Source organism: Dermacentor albipictus, chromosome 6 (assembly GCF_038994185.2).
Source record: "Dermacentor albipictus isolate Rhodes 1998 colony chromosome 6, USDA_Dalb.pri_finalv2, whole genome shotgun sequence".
NCBI classification, from domain to species: domain Eukaryota; kingdom Metazoa; phylum Arthropoda; class Arachnida; order Ixodida; family Ixodidae; genus Dermacentor; species Dermacentor albipictus.
The window spans coordinates 132,109,254-132,135,790 of NC_091826.1; the positions used below are offsets into that span (position 1 = coordinate 132,109,254).

At 44.4% G+C, this 26,537-nt stretch overlaps 1 protein-coding gene across 5 annotated transcripts in view; it reads right to left on the reverse strand.

Moving 5' to 3' along the window:
* Positions 1-7,585: 7,585 nt before the first annotated feature.
* The window catches only part of LOC139061372 (protein SEC13 homolog), a 71,129-nt gene continuing 52,177 nt past the window's right edge, over positions 7,586-26,537 (reverse strand). For 3 of the 5 annotated variants that reach the window (XM_070541340.1, XM_070541341.1, XM_070541339.1), the window contains 2 exons: positions 21,585-21,846; positions 11,598-12,048 (listed from right to left, as the gene is read on the reverse strand). In XM_070541340.1, the coding sequence (XP_070397441.1) occupies positions 11,944-12,048; positions 21,585-21,846 (367 nt within the window). In that variant the 3' untranslated portion in view covers positions 11,598-11,943. Of the gene's footprint in view, positions 7,767-11,597; positions 12,049-21,584; positions 21,847-26,537 lie in introns of those variants that run through there. The other 2 variants (XR_011515406.1, XR_011515405.1) reach the window with 2 other exon arrangements.

The following is a 26,537-nucleotide window of genomic DNA, read 5'->3' on the forward strand; positions in this document are numbered from 1 at the left end:
AGGAGCAGCGGCACGGTTGGTTAGTCCTCGCACCGCCGCGTTCGCCGTCTCGTTGTGGTTAGCGTTGCCGCGATCCGACACATCACTGCCCATGTGTGCCGGAAACCACTTTATCACCACACACCGACTTTCACTCGCGAGATCGACCACACGCAACACACGCGCGGCTTCACCACGCACCCTTGCTCTGGCGTAATTTTTCACTGCCGTCCTAGAATCACAGTCGTGCACTCGGGGTCGGCGATGGCCAAAGCAATGGCCACCTCCTCGGCTTGATGCACCCCTCGAGTCCGCACACTCGCCGCTGTTCTAGTTGCACCGGTCGATGCCCCGACGACTGCAGCGGCGAATGCCTTTCTGTCATGTGGATACTCTGCCGCGTCCACAAACACGGCACCCCTGTCTTTGGCATGGAGATCGATGAGCGCCTTGGCCCTCGCCGCCCGCCGCTCTTTGTGGAACTCAGGGTTCATATTTCTTGGTACCGGACATACCCGTAGCCGTCTACTAATTGCGTCGGGTACAGGCACCTCTGTATTTTCGGGTCCAATTTCCTTTGGTCCCAGGCTTAGGTCACGCAGCACTTGTCTGCCCGTTCAATTGTCTCTGATAGCCGCGCGAGCTGAGTGGTCCTCTGCGCCTCGGCGATTTCCTCCAGGGTGTTATGCACTCCCAAGGCCAGGAACTTGTCGGTGCTTGTGCAGTCGAGAAGTCCGAGTGCAGCCTTGTACGCTTTGCGTATGAGCGCATTGATCTTATTGCGTTCGCACTGCCTCCAGTTGTGGAAAGCAGCAACGTATCTAATGTGGCTTATAGCGAAGGATTCCACTAGCCGGGTGAGACTTTCTTCCTTCATGCCTGCTGTTCTGTGCGACACCCTCTTAATGAGGCGGATGGCCGTGGTGACTTTGGCCGCCAGACGGTTGACCGTCTCGCCGTTGACTCGTTTGCGCTCAATCAGCATCCCCAGCACTCGGATCTTCTCGACAGCAGGGATCATGTGACCAAAGCCCTGGAAGTAGTTATTGGAGTGGATAAAACGCTTCCATATCTAACAACCTGGGTTCTGTTAGTAAGGTAGCTTTGCGAAAAGGCAGGTCCACAAATTCGAAATGATTCAAGTTTAGCAAACAAAATGAAGTGGTTAATAGTGTCAAAAGCTTTAGTTAAATCAACAAATACTGCTCCCACCCAAAGCCCATTGTCGATAAACTGCTTTAGGCTGTCAGTTAGTTTTATCAGTGCTAATTCGGTTGATAAGTTAGCACGAAAACCAAACTGCTTAGATGTCAAAAGGTTAAATCTTGTTAGGTAGTTCGTTAGGCGATTAACAAGGAGCTTCTCAAATACTTTACTAAAAAATGGGAGTATCGTTATAGGGCGATAATTAGAAAAGATATTTCGATCACCTTTTTTAAATACTGGAGTTACTTTTCCTTGTTTGAGACTCGTTGGAAAAACGCCTGTACGAAAGGCAGTGTTAATAATATCAGAGAGGACAAAAGATACTCACGAGCAACAAGTTTGATTTTAGATGAATGAATTGAATCTAGGCCACAGCCTGTGGTCTTGAGCCCTATTATATTGCGATGAACTTCATTTGGCGAAGTGGGTTTTAAGAAAAAGGAGTGAGGCAAGCGGGGCAACTTGGGCAAGTTAGGGACACAGGCTGCAGAGCTCTTGAAGAATGATTCATTAAGTGAATTTGCGACATCTATAGGATTAGTTAGAGTGCTGGTGCCATCCGTAAACTCTGTCAGAGGTGTGTCCTGTTGATTAAGATTTAAAAATTCTTTAATTACATTCCAATTCTTTCTCCAGTCATTCCCATTTTCGAGCACTTTATTTTCATAGGAGGTTCTTTTAGCCTGTTTAAGTAAGACGGTGAGAGTTTATGAATATAATTTGAATCGAGCCTTAAGGGCAAGCTAAATGGCTAAAGCTTTAATTTTTTAAGAGGTTATCTTTTTTATTTATAGAGCGCAGTAGTCCTCTAGTGATCCACGGGTGCCTGGGGGTGGAGTACCAACGTGATATGGAGGATACAGATGTACAAGTATTTATAATATCTGTTAGTTTCGCATTTAAAGTGCTGAATGCTTTGTTAACCCAAGATTCCTCGGATAATAGGCCCCAGTCAGAGCCGGATACCAAATCGACAAATTTTGCTGAATCGAAAGAACTCTTAATAACTATTTTATTTTTATAAGTAGTTTGAGTATTTAGTAAGAGAAAAATTGGATAATGGTCTGTCAGATTAAAATTGACCACACCAGCTTTTTGATTAGTCATGATATTACTGAGTACATGGCTGATAAGCGTATTTTGACCGGAAGAAGCACATCGTGTTGGAGAATCTAGTAAAGATTCCGAACCATGTCCAATGAAGCACTTGGAGTACTGGACACAAGAACTATCGTTAATATTTGTAATGTTAATGTCACCGACAGTGATTACATTATAATTTTTGGCAATGAACGAGTTTAGTAAACTATGAAGTTCACCACAAAAATCATCGTAAGATGATGATGGAGAATGGTATACATTGAACCAATGATAGTTCTTTTGTTGGTTGGTAGAAAGTGATTGTCAAATTCAAGCCAAACTGATTCGCATTTGGCCATAGAAAATGAGATATCTGCACTCCGTTTATAAGATAATGTGTTGGAAATAAATATTCCCGATCCATCGTGGCGATCAGCCAGACGATGAAAATATTCAGAATGATAGCCCGGTATGGAAAATAAGGTATCGTCAGATGCAGATAGCCATGTTTCCGATAGACATATGAGCGAAAAGTGGTGATTGGTTAAAGTAAGAAAGTTAACCATATGATCAAAGTTTTTGGGTAAGCTTCGGACGTTAAAATGTATGATAGAAATCTGAGGAGTAGACGAAGAACTAAGTAGTTGCTTCAGCTCATGAATAGTGTGTGACGCCATGGTGGTTCTCAGTCATCAAGGCACAGGAATAGTGCTTTTCAGGTAAAAATGGCTAGATCATTGACTCCAGAGATGCGGTACATCCTACTGTCTGTAGACTATCTTGCTTTGATACGGCAGTTGTCTACCCAAAGGAACTGCCACTGCTTTCCCCTTTTTAGAGCCAATGCTTGAGCAAACAGCCGCTTGTTCTCCGGAGTCAGGTGATCGTTGATGAATATCGGCTTATCCTGATTCGTTATGGCAATGAACCTGGTTGACAGACGCGCCTTCCCAGCCTTTGTAGCGAATTCAGTCTTCTTTTGACGAGAACAAAAATGCGCAATAATGTTTGGGCCACCTTTAGCAGGGACCCTGTGCACAACATCAATTTCTGCAAGATTCACAGGACAACCAATTTTTTCTGCGATATGTTGCAGCACTACTTCACCGCTTTCGCCCTTTGTATCTGGTACACCTTTGATTTCCACATTGTTCATGCGGGAGTATTGCTGCAACTCAGCCACCTGTTTTGTTAGCTGCTCGTTCGCTCGTGAGAGCTCCTTATTTTCTTTGACCAGGCCTTCCTGCTTAGTCTTCATCGTTTCAAACGTTTCGTTAAATAGGGCGATGCTGTTACGTAATTCCTCAACTTCTTTTCGCAACAAATCCATCTCTCCAGATAACTCAGCACACGTTGGCATTATGATTTAGCAGCAGTGGGTACGGCAAAAAATGTGAAAATGAATTCCTATGCAGTGATGCAAATGCAACCAATCTGCGTAGGCGACGGAAAACGTTCAGTAGAATGCTCCGCTGCCGCGACCTCAGCTCCAAAATGGTGAATTCTGCGGTGCTCATAGTTTACATGGCTTCCATGTGCCGATGGTTCCTGGGGTGATGGACAGGTGGCGTTCGTCACGGGGAGCACGTGACGAACAGAAGAAGAAGCAAGTGCTTGCTGTGGTAAAGCTAGGGAAACTACGGAGCATGTTTTATTAGAATGTGAAGACGTCTACCCAGCGGTTGATTTAGGCACCACCGGCCTCCTTGAAGCCCTTGTGTTCAGAGGGAGCAGTGGTAAAGCAAACATGTCCGCAATAGACATTAGTAAGAGGCGACTGGAGGATTGGTGGAAGAAAAGTAGGGAAACGACAAAAGACGGAGACGTACAAAAGCACAGTTCACAATAGGGGATCAGAAAATTTGGGCGTGGTAGTTCATAGTGTTTTTTTTTCTTTTTTCATTGTTTAACCTAGGTAGAATATTAGGCAGTATAGTAGCAAGAGCTTGGTGGCGCAACCCACCGCCCCGTTCCAAAGGGGACGCTCATAACATCCATCCATCCATCCACATGGCGCTTCGCTGAAACAGCAAGTCCTGTTAAATCTTCGTGATGTATGGCACACGCATATTAAATACGATGGTCGATGCACTGCTGACGCTGGTTCACGGTAGTACTGCGCCGGATCTGTAGAAACCTGCATAGGCGACGGAAAACGTTCAGTAGAATGCTCCGCTGCCGCGACCTCAGCTGCCAAATGTTTGCTTGTTTGCTTTCTTGGTGTTGCATGGCAGTAAAGAAAGCTGCAGCATAAGTCTGCATGTTATAGTATTATTTGTCTTCTTAATATAATTTAAAAATGTACGGGAATTGTTGTGCAAAGTATTTTGCAGGTAGTTGGCTATGCAAAGGTGAAGCGTTGCTATCGGAAGTTCCAAAATAAACACTCGTGTGAAACTTGCTTTTGAATCACTGCTCAATTGGAGGCGACCAACAACAGATGGCTGTGCTGCTACTGAGACACTCGGATCTTTTCATGTGAGCCATCTGGTTCCAGTGCAGGTAGCTTGTTGTCAATGGATAACTGTTGTAATGTCTGTGGTGTACAAAATTCACTTATCTTCTGATGGTATTTACTTGTGCAACATCTCCCAATATTACACAGCATTTAATATTTAAGACAACAGCAGTTATAGTGGACTAAGGATGACTCTATTGACTAATGAAACTAGCCACATGAAAATATTTCACTTTTAGTACTCATAAGAGTTCACCATATGAATTGTTGAAACATACAAATGCAGTCAAAAACACTGGGTTACAATTATTGGATTGTGCCTGCATTGGAAAGAATGAAACTGCTGCAGCATCATTTATGGAACAGCTGGCTCGTAAATAAACAGTCATGAACTCAAACCCTAACAGGAATACAGATTTAGTCTTTCTACAACGAAGATTTTTTCTAGGACCATTTCTGATGACTAACTCAGCCACGCTAGCACCTATGATTGATATATATGACGACTAAATTAAAATGTGGTACGTTATGATATTTTAAGCTTGTAGTTTTTAAATATATGCACTTGAACTGACTTGAAGACTTATGGTTGTGAAGCTTTGCTAAGATTCACTTCTTCATATAGTTGATATGTGTTTCATGGGTTCATGGAAACTCTATTTTTAATAATCAGTATGTTGTGGCAAAATAAATATACCAACAACCATCATCGTGCACCGATTTCTCTCCTTCCGAGTCGAAAAAGAAACAAAAATAAAAGAACCATGCTCTCTAATGAAAATGTTTTGCCTTTAGTGTACATATACGACTAAACCTGTCTTCTATACAAACTAATACAACTCGGAAAACAGTATGGAGCCCCTCTGGTTGCTTGAAAGTTCGGAAAACTGCGTAGCTGTAATTGATATCAATATAAGTGACCTTTCCTCTGTATATGTTCTAAGTAGTACTTAATGAACAGAATTGTAGAAATAGGCCTAATGCTGATCCTATTAAGCTAATAAGTTTGTCAAAAGACATTGCTACCCAATTTGTGTGAAGCCAATCTCCAGCTCCTTTTTATAAATTTAGATGTATAAAATAGGGTAATATTATAAACCTGATGATAAAGGAGTCATTGTCGAGAGAATCAGGTTCATATTTGTTTAATGTTCGGAAGAGGAACCAGAAATATCCCCGATGTCATTTGCCATTGTTAATGTGTGGGCATGTCCTACATATGTTATTCATCTGCTACTGAGCGCCCACCTCTTTGAATCTTTGTCCAAACATTCAAGATAAAACATGCAGGTGGCTGTGTCTAGAGTTGTTCATTATTGTCTTTCATTGAAAGCCATTACCCAAGCTCTTAACAGTGTTCCTTTGTCTAAGCAATGTAACTTTGTGTCATCAAGTTTATTTAATAAAATGAACTGGTCTGCCAAAGGCTTTTCCAAAGTAGCCCAATTTGTCCACCGTTTGTTTGCAAAAGGTACCAAAAATTTTTCATTGCGTGCCTTGCATTCTTGGGCTTCTGTTCTTGCTGTCTAGCTTTGGAATCGCTGACATATGTTATGTCAGGGGTGCTTTCTAGCAAGATTGGTAGAATTGGCTTTCCTTCAGTTGTACAAACAACACTTACCAGGTGTGCAGCTTGTGTTCCCCTACTTGATACTGAAATCAAATACTTGAAAACTTTGTGTGGGGTGTTCCACGCCTTTGACGAGCTGGGTTCGTCCGTGGCTTTTTGGTAAAAACGGCCAAAGACAAGCTCAGCTCATAAGCTTTCCATGCGTTAGCAATACCACGGACAAGCCAAGATTTGTCTCAGTGCTTAGTCAGGCTCTTGATCGATGGCAACACAACATCCATGGGACAGCGTAAGCAGGAGCAAATCGATTCTTTCTGAGAAGGCAAAGCACGTTGCCAATTGGGGTTTTAAAAATCTTTTGGCCACTTTTGGTCAGAATGAAAAAAATGCTGGGGTTTTACATGCCAAAACCACAATATGATTATGAGGCACGCTGTAGTGGAAGACTCCGCATTAATTCTGACCACCTGGGTTTCTTTAACGTGCACCAAATGCACAGTACATGGGTGCTTTTGCATTTCGCCTCCATCGGGTAATGGTGCGGCATGGAAGGGGTTAAAAAAGGTGCTTAGTAGCATATACTGCACGAGTGTGGTCAATTGAGCTGTTTAGTGCACGTTTACAAGGGAATCGAACAGTGCTGAAAAATGGGTGGAGAGAAGATGACAGACAGCGTTGTGGCTGCTACTTTGACTTTGCCCCGTTTTTAGAGGGGTGAAGCCTCAAAACGCCATAAATAATTTGATATAGTCACTTTTTTACAGCCACTTTGGTTTCCCAGGAGGATACTGTGCCCTGATGTCACAACACAGTATAAGGTCATGTGGGAGCAGGACATCGCGATGTTACGACACTCACTCTAGCTCATTCGGTCATCCGTCATGCTGCTACATTGGCCTTCACGAGTAGCAGCACACGAGTTGACCGAGTTAGACGGAGGCCTCGAGAGCGGGTCAAAACATTGCAATGTCCTTCTCTCACGTGACCAAATACCGTGTTGTGATATCATGACACACTATCCTCCTAGAAAACAACACCAAAATCGGCTCTAGTAAAGATATTATACTAAATCTCACCGCCCTAACGCTTGTTACTATTTATTTAGAGCTCTAGAGCCTTAATTTAATGGGAAAAAAAAGAATGAATAATTGAAGATGTATCATGTCAGTACCTCTTCAATTGGAACTTTGCAGACGTTCGGCCTAAAATGTATTGGGTGCTTTGAATTTACGGTCCGAGGAAGTGTTGTAAATGCCAAAGAAAAGTGGAAGGGGGATAGCCCCTGGGCATAGTTTTGTTGGTAAAGTACTTTATTTGAAAAATCTGAAGGAGCTAAGTAACATTTTCTTTGTGCAAATATTGGCTTGCACAATAAATGTTCTTGCTTGAAGCAGTATCGACTCTGTCATGGGCAGTCAAGCAGTAGGCATTCCTTTTCTCGACAAAGACCTAGAGTGGGAGGACGATGCAGATCTGAAAAATATTGTTGCCGTCCACCATGAATGCAAGGACATACTTTACATTGTGCACAACATATGGTATCTGTCAACAATAAACTTGAGCACAGTTGTAAAATACAGATATGCCTGCTGGTGGATAGACATAAATGGCTGCCTTATATACACGTTTATCACATGCAGCGTTTCTCTATCCACCACCTAAAAACAGACTGTGCAGCATCTGGCTTTGCCAAGGTATGCAGTAGTGCGACAGCCATGCAAGTGTTGGCAAATTGTATGGCAAAATCTATGCAAATAAAAGGGCAGGCTGTTGCTTCCTTTCAATATGACCTGACTCAGTGCAATACCAGTGCAATTTATATCTCGGTACTTCTGCTCAAAATAGACCCCATTTACACATTGCACTTCTGCTCACTTCTGCCCAGCTCTCACACTACTGCACACAAATGTTCTTTCCTTTCCCATTGGCAAACTCCTATTTCGGTCACCACTATAGAAGTTTAACTAATCAATAGCCTTTCTGTTAATAATCTTTCTGCCAAGCTAACACCGCACATATTCAGCTTATCCAAGCCAGACATCCTGATCTGCTCACAAGGAAAAAATTTTGTTTCACCTATTTCAGGCTTTAAGGTTGAGTTTGCCGCTATGCAATTTTGGAGCTGTTTATGATGTTTTCTGTATTGTGTGGTTGGGCAGTGTTATTTTAACTTTGTGTTTGAAAGGAAATCATGTTTTTTAACACAAAGTATAATTCTCACTCTTTTCTTGCATTCGGGAGCTTGAATTGTTTCCCGCAATGCTTCTGCATTCGAGCATGTGATTTTGTCTTTCCAAGCTGCCAAGTGCCTTCGCTTCGTCCTTGCGCTCTTCTTGGTGGCTTCAGTATGATGGCTGTCTGTTTGATCACACAGGAAAGTGCACTCTCCTTTGACTTATTGTTCTGGTTCTGGTGGCTGATCCTGACTGCCACACCTCATCTCAAACAATTCTTGTCTCGTTTTTCTGCAAGCTTCATTACCCTCCTCCCTTAGTTTTGCATTTTTGTCTTTATGACACATGTTTAACATTTCCTTACAGTGGTGACACATCGATTATCAGTCTCAGTTAAAGGAAAGCTGTGGCCGTCTTCAGGGCAGAGACAGCACACATTGACCGACACAGCACAGCAGGCTTACTGAGAGAGAACAGAATGGCTTTTGTGGCACAATTATTCAGATTCGCCTCTGTGAGTTTATGTGGTTTTGGAGCTATGACTGTCACTTCTGCAATGCATCTGTTTGCTGTGAGAATATCACTACTCAAGTAATGTTAATTTTTGCAGCATTCTTTAGACTGAGTTACTTAGCTTCACCACTATCAATGGGCATCTTCTCGTCATGTGAATAAACCCAGCTCTATGGCCTACTTATTAAAGTGCCTGATGGCACAGCGGATGTGTACAATGGTTTCATGTCTAATTTGGTCAATCAGCCCTCAAGCTTCGCTTTACAGCAACAGATGTCCAATTCAACGTAGTCACAAGCCTCTACATCACTCTTGTTGATCCAGATTAATAGGGTTACGAATCTGGTGGTCTAGTTTGTTCAACTCCTGTCGCATGAATTGCAGATGTAAGCAAACTACATAGAATTTACCAAGTATTAGTGAAATACATAGATGAAAGTATTCTATCACTTCTCTTCGTGACCTCTTTGATGTCAGTGTGCAAGAACATTCCCATAACTCTCAGCTGCTGAATGTTCCGATTTCAGTCTTTTCTGTCTCCAGGGCACTTGCAAGACCACAGACAAGGATGCTACATAATTATTTGTAAACATCACTGATCCTCGCGGTTCCTCTAATCTTTAATACTGCTGTGACAGTGCTGGCTGCTTGAAGGGCAAAGCTTCCAAATTTCAGATGGGAAGACCTCAGCGTTCCAGCCTTGTAAACTTTGGAGTGCCGATCATGATGAATGTGCAGAATATAGGCGGGCACACAGCTGGTGGTTTCAAGGGCTAGGCCTGCATAATCAGCTTTCAGAGGGGGCTTGCTATCCTACCCTTGCGAGCTATGGAGCAGTCATCATTATGGTGGCGAGGAAAGTCCGCATTCTATGCCACTGAAGAAATTTATTGTCTCAGCCTTGCAAGCTTCGCAGTTGTCATTGCAGTTGTTTTTCACATCGATAGGCAGAACATTGGCTGCTCTGAGGGCTAGGCCGGCAGGTTGTGTCGTTCACGTCCGGGGGCATCCTCGCCTTGTGAATTTTAGGCCGTCGTGTTGAAGGGCAAGGTCAGAGCTAAAGCAAGCGGAGAGTGCTTCCGCCTCACGAACCTGCAGATGATGCCTGCAGCCACAGCACGAGTCCTGGGTATTAGGGCACAAAACGCAAAGAACCGAGACAGCTGCCATGGCTACCCTAATCTTTCTCCTTTAATGGAACATGAATGGAAATATTGAAAGACCGAGACAAGACTGTCAAGCTTCACCGAGAATCTCAACTCGGTCCTACGAGAAAACAGCTGCGAGTGGGAAACTTTCAAAATGTGGACCAAACTGTTCTCAAGCGGTTCAAAGATGCGAGACTGCAAAACGTTCCTGTGTCTGGCCCAATGCTCTAAGAAAAAGCCTGCGAATTTGCCGATGCACTTGAAATAACTAGGTTCGACACTAGTGCGGGTTGGCTTTTTCGTTTCTGCCAAAGAAATGGAATAACTTGGCAGGCAGTCTCGGCTGAGGAAAAGGCTGCTGGCAGAGAAGGCACGGATTCCTGGCGCAATGACTGTTTTCTAGAGGTGGCTGAATCGTACTCTGAAGACGATATTTTCAGTGCGGATGAGACTGCATGTTTTTATCAGCTCCTGCCAGACCAGACTATGCACTTCAAAGGGAAGCAGTGCAAAGGAGGGAAGGAGTCGCATCTTCGCGTGACAGTCCTGCTCTGCTGCAATGCAACAGGCACGAGGAAAATTAAACCGCTCGTCATCGGCAAGTATGCGAAGCCTCGCAGCATGAAAAACGTCATGTCGTTATCGTACGACTATCGCGCCAACAAATGAGCCTGGATGACTAGAAAACTCTTTTTTGAGTCGCTCATCAAACTCGACAATCAAATGAGGTGGTATGACAGATGAATTCTACTGGTTGTCACACTGCTCTGTTCACATCGTGAATGTTCGCTTGACGCACGTTCGCTTGGAGTTTTTGCCGCCAAACAACATGTCCTTGCTGCAACGCCTAGACAAGGGCATTATGAAGAGTGTGAAAGCAGAATTTTGTAAGTGCTTTGTGCAGCAGTTGATTATCAACCTCCGCCTAAAGCATTGAACTGCAATCAGTATTCGTCAGCACAGCGGAAATTCTCACAGGAGCTTGGTGGAACTTGAAGGCGTCCACCATTAGCAACTGCTGGTGAAAAGCAGGGCTTGTCAAAGCACCTGTGCAGCTTGATGATGACCTGGAGGTGACCAACAACAACCCAGAAGACCTGTGGACCGACGTTGCAGAACTGCTGCCCGCCGCCTCTTCCTTCGACGGCTAGTGGAAAGCAACAGCGCACTGCTAACGGTGGTGGGCCTGACAACCAAAGAGATTGTTAACTGCGTTCACGACGGCTCCAGTGATGATGATGACCTGAAGGAAGACGTCGGTGGGTCACCAAGCACAGAAGATGAGATCGTGTCGAACATTGATGTTTTAGTGCGCAGGAACAAAGTTCGCACTTTTATCGCTCGGTTCACTGATGTACCCGATGAGGTATTGTGTAAAGTGGAAGATGTTGACGCATTCCTAATCGGCCGTGCATGCTGCACGTGCCAGAAGAAAATCACTGATTTCTTGAAATAAAGCAGCTTTGAAGTGAGTGAAATATTTTATTTGAGAGTATGCTTGTCTGCACGTCTACTGCCAAGGTACGTCATTTTCATTCCTAGGTTTGTCCACTGGCTTATGACCGCAAGCTTTTCATTACAACAATATTTCAATATAACGAAAGATTTTTAGCGGTCCCGCGTGATTCGTTATATCGAGATTTGAATGTAGCCCCTTGGTTGTGTAAGCCCCATCTTGTGCATGCCTAATCAATTCGCTAGAGAGTATACTTGAACATAGCAGGTTTGTACGCTGTGCACCTTCGGGGGCTGGACGTCTGGTGCATTGATCGGCTTCCACATTTGTAGCCAAGCCTGTGTGGCCAAACCAGGTCCTTAGCCGTTGTTCTTGTCTGAGTACTCGCTGGCGCGGTCATCCTCGTGGCCCGTGTCACTGATGCATGCCCAGCTTCCATCTCGAGACTCCTTCCACAAGGTCACCTGCAAAGAATCAACACCTCTAGCCACCACTCTTGCACTGTGAACATGCAGCAATGGGTCAAGTAAGACAAGCTTTACACAATACAGACTACACTAGACTTTCACTGCGATTGAACCCCCTTACAATGAAGTCACATTGGACACTTGTAATGCTCATTGTAAACATATTGATCATACACTGAATAATGGCAAGACACATTCCATATTTACTTTGTTATATCTAATAATTTGTTGATCCATGTTTCTTTATACCGAAGTGCAAGTGTAACTCGACCATAGATAAGCCAATATTTTTCGTTAATTCAATGCAGCCTGCAGGTCCCAGCTGGCACCCATGCATTTCAATACTAAAATTGGCCTTCGCTGGACAATTCAAATGGTCAGCCCACACACATCCGACCCCAATGGTGACTGCAACACTGATCCCTGTGGCCTTGACAGCACTATGGGACAATGCATTGCCTTTTAAGCGTATATGGCAGCTCACTTAGAGCGATTACATAAATTAACCCAATTATAATGACCACCTTCTTTCCCCCATTATTGTTATTGCTGCAAAGGGAGTGCACAAGGGCGTGTCCACAAGTGCAACTATTATGCAACAATATCCTCTCAACCTTTTTTTCCAAGAAAATGGGTCTGTAAATTGCATTACAAGCGGATGCAAAATCCTAACTTTATTCATGACACTGGCAAAAGCCAGCGTCATCACCACTTTCATTGCAAGATGGCAACAGAAATAGTTGTTGCATAAGTTAGCCTTACTGAAATTACATTAGGATGGATAGATGGGCGTGTTGGTTAAGCAAGATCTGAAGTGAAGGCACTAAAAAGACAATGGACAAAGAAAGAACACACACACACAGGGCGCCACTTCCAACAATGTTTAATCAGGAAAAAACGCCACTGATTTATACTAGGAGCGTGATCACAGTTTCTCAGTGCGCATTCACGTTCAAGTAAAGCAGTTCTTTACATGATAGTGATATGGATGCGACACTTATGCAGTTATCACCTGCTTCAATGATTCTTTTGGCCTCAATTATTAATCGAACCCACTTGTCATGTCTTTTGGCAACCACAGCGCAGGTGTGGAAGTCTGGCTTACATTTGCAATTTCTACAATGAATTGCCAAGTGGCCCTCCCTCCCATTGTTGACTGTTATTGTGTTGCCTCAGCCTGTCATTCAGGCACTGGTCTGTTTGGCCCGTGTGCTTTCTACCACAATCTAAAGGAATCTCATAAGCAACTCCTGCCTGACAATTTACGTATTTGTTATCGTGTTTAGTAGCACAGGCCGGTGCCTTGCGGGAAAAAGGGTTGGTCATTCTACAGAGCTTAGAGAGCTTGCACGGGGCCGAAAACACGATATTTACGTTAGCTCGCTTTGCAATCTTTTTCAAATTATGCGACATGCGGTGTATATAGGGTATGACAGCTACCTTTTCTTTTTCGCAGGGTGACCCCTGGTCCGGTCGGCGAGTTCGCGGCTTCTTCAGGATTGTTTTTGCTACAGACACTAAAACAGGTAGTGGGTAGCCTGCCTCTTCCAGTCGGTCAATTTGCTTAAGAAAACTTGCCACAGCTCGATGTGGGCAGGACTTCTTAAAAACATTCAGCAGGCACATGTTAGCAATGCTGTGTTTTACTAGCTTAGAGTGAGAGGAACTAAAAAGTCGCAGAGGTTTACTAGTCCGAGGTTCATACTGCCAACAGACATGGTTACTTGCTAAAAACAATCTAAGATCTAAAAACCTGATGGAGGAACCCACCGAAAGTTCGTGGGTCACTTCAATGGGAGATAAATCTGTCTGAAGGTTGCCAATGTTTGACTAACGACCAAGTCGGCGTCACTGCAATTTTTATCTACCAAAATTAGGAAGTTGTCAACGAACCTAAAAACTTTGACTATGCCACTACCCTCGAGATTGCTAGAAATGGTTCTGCCAGCACGAGCTAAAAGTAAGTCACTCAGGATCGGAGCTAAACACGACCCTATGCAGGCGCCGCTCTTTTGCAGGAAGTGTTTGTCGGAAGTGGCGCCGTGTGTGTATTCCTTCTTTGTCCATCGTCTTTTTAGCGCCTTCAATTCAGATCATACTGAAATTAATAACACCCCCATTTCATTATGAAAATCCATTCAAAAGAAGTTATTTTGTGTGCTCAGCTAGTGGCAATACGTGATTTGTCTTTGATGTGTAGAAAGCCTCTCTTAACAGCACAAATGAGTCTGCACTCTTATTCAGCTTTTATTAGAATGAGCTACCAACTAGCACAGCTAGGAGTTCTTTTAGGCTGATGAGTGCTGATCAGTATGTTGTTGAGAAATCTCAAAGCAGCATACTGCTAAGCAACCGCTCAATGTGTCACCAGCTAAGGTGCATACAAAGGCTGCTAATGAGAAAACTAGACAATTTTCCGCCATACAGCATTGCCAAGGTTTCTTTGGCAGTACCAAATAGCGTAAAAATTTTGAAAAAAGGAAGTTTCAAAAGTAAGCGTCATGCGTCTGCTTGTGTGCTTGTTAATTTCGCAAGCTGCTACCAGATGGCTATAGTTGTCCTGCCAACAATGGCATTACCATCATTACTATATTCTGCAAGTGGCGCCAAACTGCAACCAAAGGCTCTGCCGCAACTTTGGTCACCGATTTCAGTGAGGCAGCGCTGGTTAGGCCTAGCTAATTGGCGTGGTGGGCTGTCAGCCATTGCAGGTAGTCTGCCCTTAAAGGGACACTAAAGGCAAATATGAAGTCAAGCTAAAGTGATAGATTAGTGCTCGAGAATCTCAAAGGTGTCAATATTCTCGCGAACAGAGCTTTAATAATAGAGAAATTGAGGTGAATGCGGGGCATGGCTAGGGACTCCCCCGGGACATTCAAGCACTTGCCCAATGACGAAAGCACTCCTCAGTAAAATTTTGTCGCTAGTACTCAACCATTCGTTGCAAAAAACATCCTTGCATTGTATTAAAAGACGAAATAAAATGCTACTTGTCCAGTTCCATTTTATTTTTTAGAAGAAAGAACTTATTGAAATTACCCTTGATGACGACGTGGGCGGTTGAAAGGTTTCATTTTCGCTCGACTCCGCGCCGCCCACACTTTAGTGTTTCACTAGTTTCGTTATCGCACAGTGCTGCACTGGTTTTGCTGGCTCGTGAAACTCGCACAAACTACAAGTAGCACAGAATTCAACTTCCATATGATGTCGCGGGATGCCTGAATGGTCTACACCACTTGACCAAAAAGTAGCTACAGCGGTGAATCCACTGCTCTGTCTTGGCTCGATAGCGCCTTCTGTCGGGTGGGGTTTTAGTCACCGAAGGCAGCAAAGGGTGGTAATGGTGTATGCAATGTCACCACTCCCCCGGTTGGGTGGCAGGAGATTTGAATTTCGAAAAAGGCATTCGGACCCTTCAGGTGCAATTTTTTCGTAAACTAAGTCTTTTCTTGGCATGAAACAAGCGTTGCAAGGTTTCTGCAATGGTAGTTAAACAGTCAACGTCGACTTAGTATTTGCCTTTAGTGCCCTTTTAAGTGTTTGTACCAGTAGACTGCATCAATGTGATCGTGCGTGAGATCACATGCACGGGCTAGACTAATGGTCACATGTATAAAGCGCAGTTTTGGTTAAGCAAATACTGTGAATGCCTACCAAGTTCGTGTGTGCACATAATGAACAGGCACAGTATAAGCTCGCTGTGTAGGCATAAAGTCTAACTGATTTTGTGCACCAAAGCTTAAGCTGACAGTGTTATGGCATAAAAGCTGCTTGTGCAGTAGCTGCACTTCTCAACAACCTATAACGCATGTCAAGCTATGCGATGGGTGAATCTGAAATGCACCCGTGCCATTAGCCATCATGCAATATCAAGCATATTTTAATTTAATAAAACACCATACTGAGAAAAAGTCCGTACACAAATTTTCTGTTGTGGTGCCACTATAAAGGAAAAGAAAATCAATTTTACTGCCACAATTTTTAGTTTTCTGACACATTTGTGGCACTGTCAGTGCCCGAAAAATCGGAAAGGTCACACTGTAAATGTATTCACAGTCAACTGTCAGCACTGTTTTGCACAGCACTCTCCGAGTGCAGTTCGAGGCCTCAGTGCTTATACAAGCCTGCTACGTGCACCCAGTAAGACATTTGGATAAAGAATGCAGACCTTACATGAGTAAATATGGTATACAGTCGCCAAACAACAATTCAGACTTGCTTGACTATTTGAACAGTTTTGCAGCACTTCCATTGGCCCTATGGACATGCAAGAACGACTGACATTTTGGACACCGCACAAAGCGCCGTTCTGCACAAGTCGAGCAGCAAGAGCCGCAGTTTGGCTTTGATACGTTGCCTGCGTCAACAGTTCTTTTCGTGCGAAGTTGCCAACTGGCAACAAGAGTCGCAAGGTGAGAAATGAAATGATCTACTAAGGAAGAGAGCCAAGGCAACAGCCAAACAGGAAGGAAAAGCGAAAATTAACAAATTTAACCGTTGTTTATAAAAATATTCAGGGATCAACATCTTTTTATTTAGAAAGGAAGTAGAGAATACGCCGCCGGAAGTGAAGGACAATTCTTAATGATGCTTCTACAGTTATCATTCGAGGCGCCTAACACAGCCACTTGTTTTCTGTGCTTATGTAGGTATTCTTTTAACCTTCCGCAGTGGGCGCAGTATGTCTAGAATCGCAACTTCTTGCGCCATACGCAGGTGTATATGACTGTCAGCCACGTACTGTTACGCAACTTCCCAAATAATAATACCAGTCGGTTGTGGCTCAACTTTTTAGAGCAGTAAACGAGGGATCCAAAAGAAGTGTGATTTTTCTGCAAATGTACCTTTCTGCATAATTCTTCTAGAGCTAATTAAAAAAAAACGCTACTATAGCCCGATACAACTTAAGTCTGCAATGAAGCCCCGCCCACGCCCTCATAACCGCCAGCCAGTGTTCCTCCGCGAGTCTGCAAATAATTCGTACTTCAAACTTTTTCTGTTACCCAAATAAAGCGGTAACTACAAAAATAAAATTATTAGCGCGTAATTTTATACCTTTTCCCTTGCCTATTATAGTGGAATGGCGAATGCATAATTCTTTATTGAACTGAAATAACATGCTTGCTTCGCTACAACTATTTGTTGTGAAGTTTCACTTTAGTTGGCAGTGAGGTTTCATTAGTAAAAACGGGTTCATCACTTAAATGAACTGCACCACAGACTTTTCAAGAGTGAAATGCTCAGACTTCATACATTTTGTCTATGTCTGTTGCACACCTCATTGCTTACGCCGATGAAAAAAGCTCAAGAACAGCAGACAATGACTTTGTTTGCTTCTGTGATTATCTGGCGGAGTAACACAACTCGGCATGGTCTGCGTGCCTTTCTTGACAACTGCTGTTTTTTTAAGTTCTATTCCATTAAAGTAATCTTTATTTTACACTTTCGCTTCTTTACTTGTTCTTGGCAGTGTTCTTCCTGTGCTTTTTTCCTAAGCAAGTCCATTTGACATGATTCTTTGTTTGCCAAGTAAAGGAGAGGTGTATTGCATGGGCGTACCTGTAAAATACACCTTACTTCATTTCTCTTTTGTGAGTTTACATGTTTTTATGGCGAATGGTGGGTGCTATTCACATTTTCACATTTGTACTATTAAAGGTACCCTCCCCACGTCGTTTGTATAGAAAAGTTACCTTGGGTTGCCCACTTAATTTGAAGATTTTTCGCGGTCCCGATGACTTCGAATTAACAAGGTTTTACTGTAGAATCTAATGGGGTGCTCCCGAGTAAGCCGTGGTGATTTTGACTTGACCACTTTGGTCACGCCGGGCTTGGTAATGTAAATTTCGGTCCGTGTAGCATGATGTCATAAAGCAGAGCGCACAGGCCTTATACCTAGGCAACGCTGGTTTAGCCCAGTGGGTAAGACACTTGGCTTTCGAGTGAGGGGTCGTAGGTTCACTCTCGCCAACGTTTTAACCTTTCAAATTAATTTTTTTATGCATTCATTTTTTTTAAGCGATTACTGAGACAAAGTTATAATGCAGGCAAAAGCTTGGGCGGATAACACAGATGAGGGGGACATGCCCTCTCCCCTCACCTGATGCAGTGTGGTGACAGCAGGTGTTCCCTTTCGCCCGCTGTGCTTGGTCAAGGCGCACACATGACATGAGGTCGCAGCCTAAGGGAATCAATTTATGTGTCGCTGCATTGCTATAGACGCTGGCTTTGTAGCTCAATTAAGCGTTTGATGCTTTTGCATTATTAACAGCCAATTTAATCGACGATGAAGGAGATATTATCCTTGAAACGCTTTTAGCCCTTTACACACAATGTCTCATGTCTTCAAGTGTACCAGAGAGCTGGAAAAATGCCAAAATTATACCAATTCACAAGAAGAGAGATGTTAAAGAATTTGAGAATTATAGGCCCACTGGCTTGCTTCCAGTATTGTACAAGACATTCACCAAGGCAATTTAGAATAGAAAGAGGGCAACACTTGACTTTAATCAACCAAGAGAAGAGGCTGGCTTCTGGAAGGCGTATTCTACAATGGATAACATCCACATTATAAATCATGTATTTGAGAAATCTGCGAAGTACAACCATCCCCTCTATATGGCTTTTGTAGATTACGAGAAGGCACCTGATTCAGTAGAGATACCAGCAGTCATGGAGGCATTGCATAATCCAGGAGAACAGGATGCAAACGAGAATATCTGCGGATATATGTACAAAGATTCCACAGCTACTCTAGGTTTCCACAAGAAACGTAGAAAATTACCTATTAAGAAAGGAGTCAGGCAAGGAAACGCAATTTCTCCAATTCTATTCACTGCGTGCCTAGAAGAAGCATTCAAGGTACTAGACTGGGAAAGCATAGAAGTGAAGATCAACGGTGAATATCTCAGCAGCCTTTGGTTTGTGAGTGGCACTGTTCTGTTCAGCAACACTGGGATGGTTTGCAACAAATGATTGAGGACCTTAACTGAGAAAGTGCAAGAGTGGGGTTGAAGGTTAGCATGCAGAAGACAAAGATAATGTTCAATAGCCTGGCGAAGGAACCAGAATTTGCAAATACAGAAGACTAAGGTAATGTTGAATCACCTAACAAGAGAACCAGAATTCACAATTGGCAGTCAGTCTCTAGAATCAGTGAAGGAGTGCATATATCTAGGCCAATTAGTTGCAGGTTAGTTACCCGGATCCTGAGAGAGAAATTTACAGAATAATAAAGATTAATAGGAGTGTATATGGTAGGCATTACAAAATCATGACCTGCAGCTTAGCACTATCCTTGAAAAGAAAAGAATACAGTCGAACCTGACTAGATTGAACCCGTTTATATCGAATTATCCTGTACATCGAACAATTTCTGAACACGGTATAGTTACAGTGAGTATATACCTATAGCAAAAATTACGCTTACATGGAACAAAAATAACAGCGACTCCCGATACTGTATCGAATCTGAAGCGGCACAAGAGTACCCCCAGAAGTTGGCTTTCCCTCGTGACGCCGGAAAAACTTGGCGGCGCGGTTCCATCCGCTTGCTCTGCCTACCGTGACTGTGCGGTGTCGTGCGAGCCGTCGACACCACCCTGCAAAAAATGACCCAAGCCTACTCGCAGCGCTTGCTCAGACAGCCAATCACAGGCTCTTGTGCACTCGTGCAAGATGGTGGAAGTGCGAGTGGTCTCGCTGCTTTTTTTGTTCATAGCGTTTACGCCTTGTGGGCCTTTTTCTGCAGTGCTGCCGTAACGGCTAGGGCGAAAGGTCAAAATTTGCCTTTCGCTGTGAAGCTTGAAATCGTGAATCGAGTCAAATGCGATGAGAAGTCGGATGTTGCCGCAGCATGCAAGATTCCGAGGAGCAATTAGCCCAATCTTGAAAAATAAGGGGAAGATTAAGGGTAAAGCAAACTCACGACCCGGCGCCCGTGGCACCCGATGCATAGGCACGGAGACGTCGAGGCATCCTTGTGCAAGTAATTAATCTGGAATCGCTTCAGACGTGCCAGCTTCCGCGTGCCTGGTGGTGACGGCAAATTCTGATAAGTGCAACGAAGCCATTGCTGCTGTCGCCGAAGCTTGGAGTGAGCTATCAGAATTTCCGGAAGCTGTTGACGGATCAGTGGTCGACGAGTTTATCAGTGTGCATGATGGTATCGTGACCACAGGAGAGCCCGAAAATGAAGACTACATTGCCGACATCGTACCGGGTACAAGTGATAGTGGGCGTAATGAGGAAAACAATGACGATCCTTTGCTGACATCATCCGAGGGGATTCGTGCACTCATATAGTCTAGTGCTGCCGCGCGAATGTGGAAGGCTGCGGACTCAGCTGCTCAGACTCTTCAGACAATGTGAAAGAGTGCGTGCGTCACAGCCAGTGAAATGCATTGCAGGCAGTGAAATTGCCCAAGCAGAAAAATATACAAGACTATTTCATGTGAAATCAAGCTAGTTTCATCAATACAGCGCTTTGATAAATGGTATGTGCTTTTATGATGCCTGATTCTTTACCAGGTTCATATTGAATTATGCCCTATATCAAATTGGTAGAAGTTTCTTTGAGAGCTCGATATAACCAAGTTCGACTGTACAGTCATTGCATTCTACTGGCACTAACATACTGAACAGAAACTTGGAGGGCAACAAAGAAGCCCAAGAACAAGTTAATGACCGTGCAAAGAGCAATGAAACGAAAACTAGACACCAGAAGATAGCGGCGTCGATTAGAGAGTACACGGGGTTGGCCGTATTATAGTGGGTATTAAGAGGAAAAAAATGGAGGTGGACAGGCCATGTAATAAATAGGGCAGATAACCGGTGGACCATTATAGAGCTTCAGAATGCATGCCAATAGAAGGGAAGTGCAGTGAAGGATGGGAGATAATCAGGTGGCGTGATGAATTAAAACATTTTGGAGGCATAACTTGGAAAGAGATAGCGCACGACAAGGATAATTTGAGATTGCCAAGGAAGGCCTTTGTCCTGCAATGGACATAAAGATAGGCTGATGATGATGATGAATCAAGAGCGTTGACGGTGTCATTCAGATCATTAGCTTACACAGGTAATTCTAGATCCATAAAAGAAAAATACTGCACTCCACCCAACAGCAGCAGAAAGCTGCAGAGGAACCTCACGGAGGTTTGCCAGAAAGAAAGCGTCATATTCACAGAAAAATTGGTCCTGATCTGGCGGGGTCCAAATTGGGGCTTTTCCGGGACAGCTGCTCTGCCATCTAACCGGGAGGCTAGCAGATTGCAGAGTGACACTAGATTAATTAAAAACATGAAGCACAGCTAGGGTCTGAATATGGCAAATCAGCTCTGCAGAATTCGCCGCTTTCCTTTACCTTGTGGCATTCAGCAGAACTGGTCTGCCATATTTAGTTTTGGTGCTGTAACACAAGAGTCAGGATAAAATTCAATCAAAACTAAGAATAAGTTAATAAAAGCATTGCTCGTAATCCCTAAGAGCACAGCTGCAGTTCACTGCCATTAGAATTTCAGAACAGCGCTCACATTGTTGTCACCTCCTGACACAGCCAGCACTGAGCCCGTGAGGGACCAGCTGATGAGCCAGACAACGTCATCGAAGGTGCCTAGTAACAGAGGCTGCCAGCTGCCACTGTTGAAGTTGCAGGTCCAGATGATGACGCGGCAGTCCTGGGAACAGCTGGCAATGCGGCTGGGCTGCCCCGCAGCGGGGCTCCAGGCCACGTCCCGCACCCAGTCCGAGTGGGCCTCCAGCTGATGGGCCTCCTGCCATTCCTCCGCACCATCCCTGGCGGAAGCAGACGTGGTCAGACTACTTGTATAGATGGGCCTTCAAGCAGGCAAAGACAGGCCCTAGAAAGCCCAAACTCCACTGCACACCTTAAGAAAATTATAATGACCAGATGAATGCAAAACTGGGCCTAAAAGACATGTAGCACCTACTCAGGTACCTCCTAGACCCTGAAAATTGTAAGACGGCCCACAAGAACAACATCGGTCGCATTATACCCGAACACCCCCTTCAAAATGACAAACTCCTTGACGAACTCAGGAGCAGATGTTTAGATACCTCTCACAAGGAAATGCTTCCAGAGTACAAAGGGCCTCGGAATCCAGGAATGGACGAGGAAATAATGATGGCAGAGGCGAGGGTGGTGCTACACAAACTTCGCACATCCTCTGCCCCAGGAGCAAACGGAATCACAAACCGAACTGTGAGAAATCTGGATGAGAAATCAATCAACGCTATCACAAAACTGTTTAACCAATGCTGAGAAAAATGCAAGCAGCCGGCAGCGTGGAAATATGAAAAGATAACCTTCATACCGAAGCCAGGGAAGAGTCTACAAATACAAAATTTGAGATCTCTCAGGTAATGCCGAGGCAAATTGCTAAAACACACGATTCAAGATTGCCTGCAAGAACACATGGACAAGCACGAACTCTTTCCCAGCACAATGTTGGGCTTTAGATACCTCTCCACACAAGAAAGACCTCAAGCACAGACTATCGGAGGAGGTCATCAACCCTATTCACAGCAAATGGACCAAAGCAATCCTGGCTTTGGATTTAACCAAAGCAGTCGACAAAGTCAAGCACAAGGCTATCATGGAAGTCCTTTCAAATCTAAGAATAGGCGAGCAAACCCACACCTACATCAAAGCCTTCCTATCCGCTAGGACGGCAGAGATAGGCTTCGGGTCACTCACTCACTCACTTTCACGCTGGGAAGCAGGGGAATGCCACAAGGATCGGTACTCTCACCCCTACTTTTCAATGTCTTGCTCATACCCATGGCACAGCTGCTCAAAGGAACACGAAACCTATCGCACTCCCTATACGCAGACAACGTTACACTCTGGTTAACCAAGGGGAACGGAGGGTTACCAACGGTCTCAGGAACGGAGAAAGCCTAAAAGCAGTGAAGAAGAAACTAGGAATTGGCAAGAATCAGATGTATGCGTTAAGAAACAAAGCCAGCAATATCAGTACTAATATGGATGAGATAGTTCAAGTGGCTGAGGAGTTCTAAAGAGATTTATACCGTACCAGTGGCACCCACGACGATAATGGTAGAGAGAACAGTCTAGAGGAATTCGAAATCCCACAAGTAACACCGGAAGAAGTAAAGAAAGCTTTGGGAACTATGCAAAGGGGGAAGGCAGCTGGGGAGGATCAGGTAACAGCAGATTTGTTGAAGGATGGTGGGCAGATTATTCTAGAAAAACTGGCCACCCTGTATACGCAATGCCTCATGACCTCAACGTAGCAGAATCTTGGAAGGACGCTAACATAATCCTGATCCATAAGAAAGGGGATGCCAAAGACTTGAAAAATTATAGACCGATCAGCTTACTGTCCGTTGCCTACAAAGTACCGTATTTACACGATTGTAAGTCGACTCGAATGTAAGTCGACCCCCCCCATATCGCGTGACCGGAAAAAAAAAAAAAAAGAGAGCATACCCGAGGGCGCATTCGATAACGAAATTTTATTAGTAGCTGACATGGCCACTGGACTACTCGTCTTCACTAGTGCTGCCATCGTCATCGTTGCTGCGGTCCCGCAGCGCGTCGTGGTCCAGCGAAATTTCAAATTTGGCAAACATTTTGCAGAACAGCAGCCCACGCCAAATGCACCCAACCACACGCAGCCGTCAGGGAGGCTTTATTGACAGGTCCGGTTGGCGTAATTTCCCAGTCTTCTGCCGCCAGCCACTCTTTGTACTCACGGCGGAGCAGAACCTTAAAATTAAGGCGAAGGTCCGGGCTTGTTTCATCACCACGTCGCACTTCACTGGCAGGGACCGATCACGCATTTCCGCGACGTACGCCGCAAGCTCAGCCTACAGCTCCGGAAAGCGTCCAGACTTCGGCACGTGGGAAATTTCTCACTTGCCGTCACAGGTGAAAATTTCGCTTCGCTGCAGTCGCCACTCTCGCACCACCCGTTTGGAAACATCGAAATTGCGGCCCGCTGCGCAGCGATTTGTTTCTTCGGCGTAAAGGATGGCAGCCCTCTTGAACGCTGCTGTGAACGAGTCCCGAACGATTAGTGGGCCTGGAGCACTCATGACTACTGGGGAAGCATAGAAGTAGCACGCAGCCGGCAGTCAAGTGCAACGCGTCTAGCCTTTAAACAGACAAAGAGAAACCCGCGAGCGGCGTCTGGCCTTCCGTGAGCTACCGATACTCCCCGCAAGCGCCGCCGTTCTGAGGGTGCCGCCGCAAATGGGAACAGCCGCGCTTCCATCAACTATCGACACCCCCTCCCCCATGATTGTTGCATGCACTGTAAAACTCTCGAAAATGTTGAAAAACCCTTCCGAAAAGCGAACAAACACGCGGGATAGCGAAAAGATACGGGTAGGGCCATAGAGCAAACATAAAATTGTAACTACATTGTAGCTCCCGTTGGTATCGCTTTTATTGGCGGGGCCATGTTTTGGTTTCGATTGTAAGTCGACCCCCCAACTTCAGACTTTCAAATTTAAAAAAAGGGGTCGACTTACAATCGTGTAAATACGGTATTTACTAAGGTAATCGCAAATAGAATCAGGAACACCTCAGACTTCAGTCAATCAAAGGACCAGGCAGGATTCCGTAAAGGCTACTCAACAATAGACCATATTCACACTATCAATCAGGTGATAGAGAAATGTGCGGAATATAAGCAACCCTTGTATATAGCTTTCATTGATTACAAGAAAGCGTTTGATTCAGTCGAAACCTCAGCAGACATGGAGGCATTACGGAATCAGGGTGTAGACGAGCCGTATGTAAAAATACTGAAAGATATCAATAGCGGCTCCACAGCAACCGCAGCCCTCCATAAAGAAAGCCACAAAATCCCAATAAAGAAAGGCGTCAGGCAGGGAGATACGATCTCTCCAATGCTATTCACAGCGTGTTTACAGGAGGTATTCAAAGACCTGGATTGGGAAGAATTGGGGATATGAATTAATGGAGAATACCATAGTAACTTGAGATTTGCTGATGACATTGCCTTGCTTAGTAACTCAGGGGACAAATTGCAAGGCATGCTCACTGACCTGGAGAGGCAAAGCAAAAGGGTGGGTCTAAAAATTAATCTGCAGAAAACTAAAGTAATGTTTAACAGTCTCAGAAGAGAACAGCAGTTTACGATAGGTAGCGAGGCACTGGAAGTGGTAAGGGAATAGATTTACTTAGGTCAGGTAGTGACCGCAGATCCGGATCATAAGACTGAAATAATCAGAAGAATACGAATGGGCTGGGGTGTGTTTGGCAGGCATTCTCAGTTCATGAACAGCAGGTTGCCATTACCCCTCAAGAGAAAAGTGTATGATAGCTGTGTTTTACCAGTACTCACGTACGGGGCAGAAACCTGGAAGCTTACGAAAAGGGTTCTACTTAAATTGAGGACGACGCAATGCGCTACGTAAAGAAGAATGATGGGTGTAACGTTAAGGGATAAGAAAAGAGCAGATTGGGTGAGGGAACAAACGCGAGTTGATGACATCTTAGTTGAAATCAAGAAAAAGAAATGGGCATGGGCAGGGCATGTAATGAGGAGGGAAGATAACCGATGGTCATTAAGGGTTACGAACTGGATTCCAAGGGAAGGGAAGCGTAGCAGGTGGCGGCAGAAAGTTAGGTGGGCGAATGACATTACGAAGTTTGCAGGGACAACATGGCCACAATTAGTACATGACCAGGGTAGTTGGAAAAATATTGGAAAGGCCTTTGCCCTGCAGTGGGCATAACCGGGCTGCTGCTGCTGCTGCTAATGATGATGAACTTAGGGGAACGATGGAGAGATCGAACACCTACTGCAAACTGGAGCAGACGTAGTCTCAGAACGCACCAGAAAGATAGGATTATTGTGCTCCCCATAAAAATTGGAACTTCTCGTCATGAGATACATCATCATCATCACTAGCATCGTGTCATGCCACTTGCCTTGAGATGCGAGATGCATCCTACATAGCATCTATATGTGCACCCTTTGTATTGCAGTCGCATATTTCGCACCAGGTGGCACTTTATGTAGCAGTTGCATAAGTAGCAGTACAAGGTAGATAGGGGAGTCTTGAGGAAATTAGGGAAACGTATAAACATTGATGTAGTGAAAACTGTGTGTGGTATACCCGATTAATTTAAGCAGGCTAGGTAATTGTTATTCACCTGTCTCATTCTAAACGAAATGCCATTAAATCATCATCATCACCATCATCGTGAGTATCATATCATGGCATTTGACACATGCGAAGGTTGTGGCATTGTTCCCCCCCTGCGGCAAGTTCTTCTTTCATCCACCTTCATTTCCATTTATTTATTGTTTCTTTATTTCTTTTATTAAGCACAAGTAATTTCCCCCATGTAATCCTTGGTGTCAGTGTTTGTTGGCCTCTTATGATGTGACGTGTGCTGCTTAGCATTGACACGTACAAACTTTGCATTGCAGTTCCATTATATTCCACCAGGCGCACCGATATGT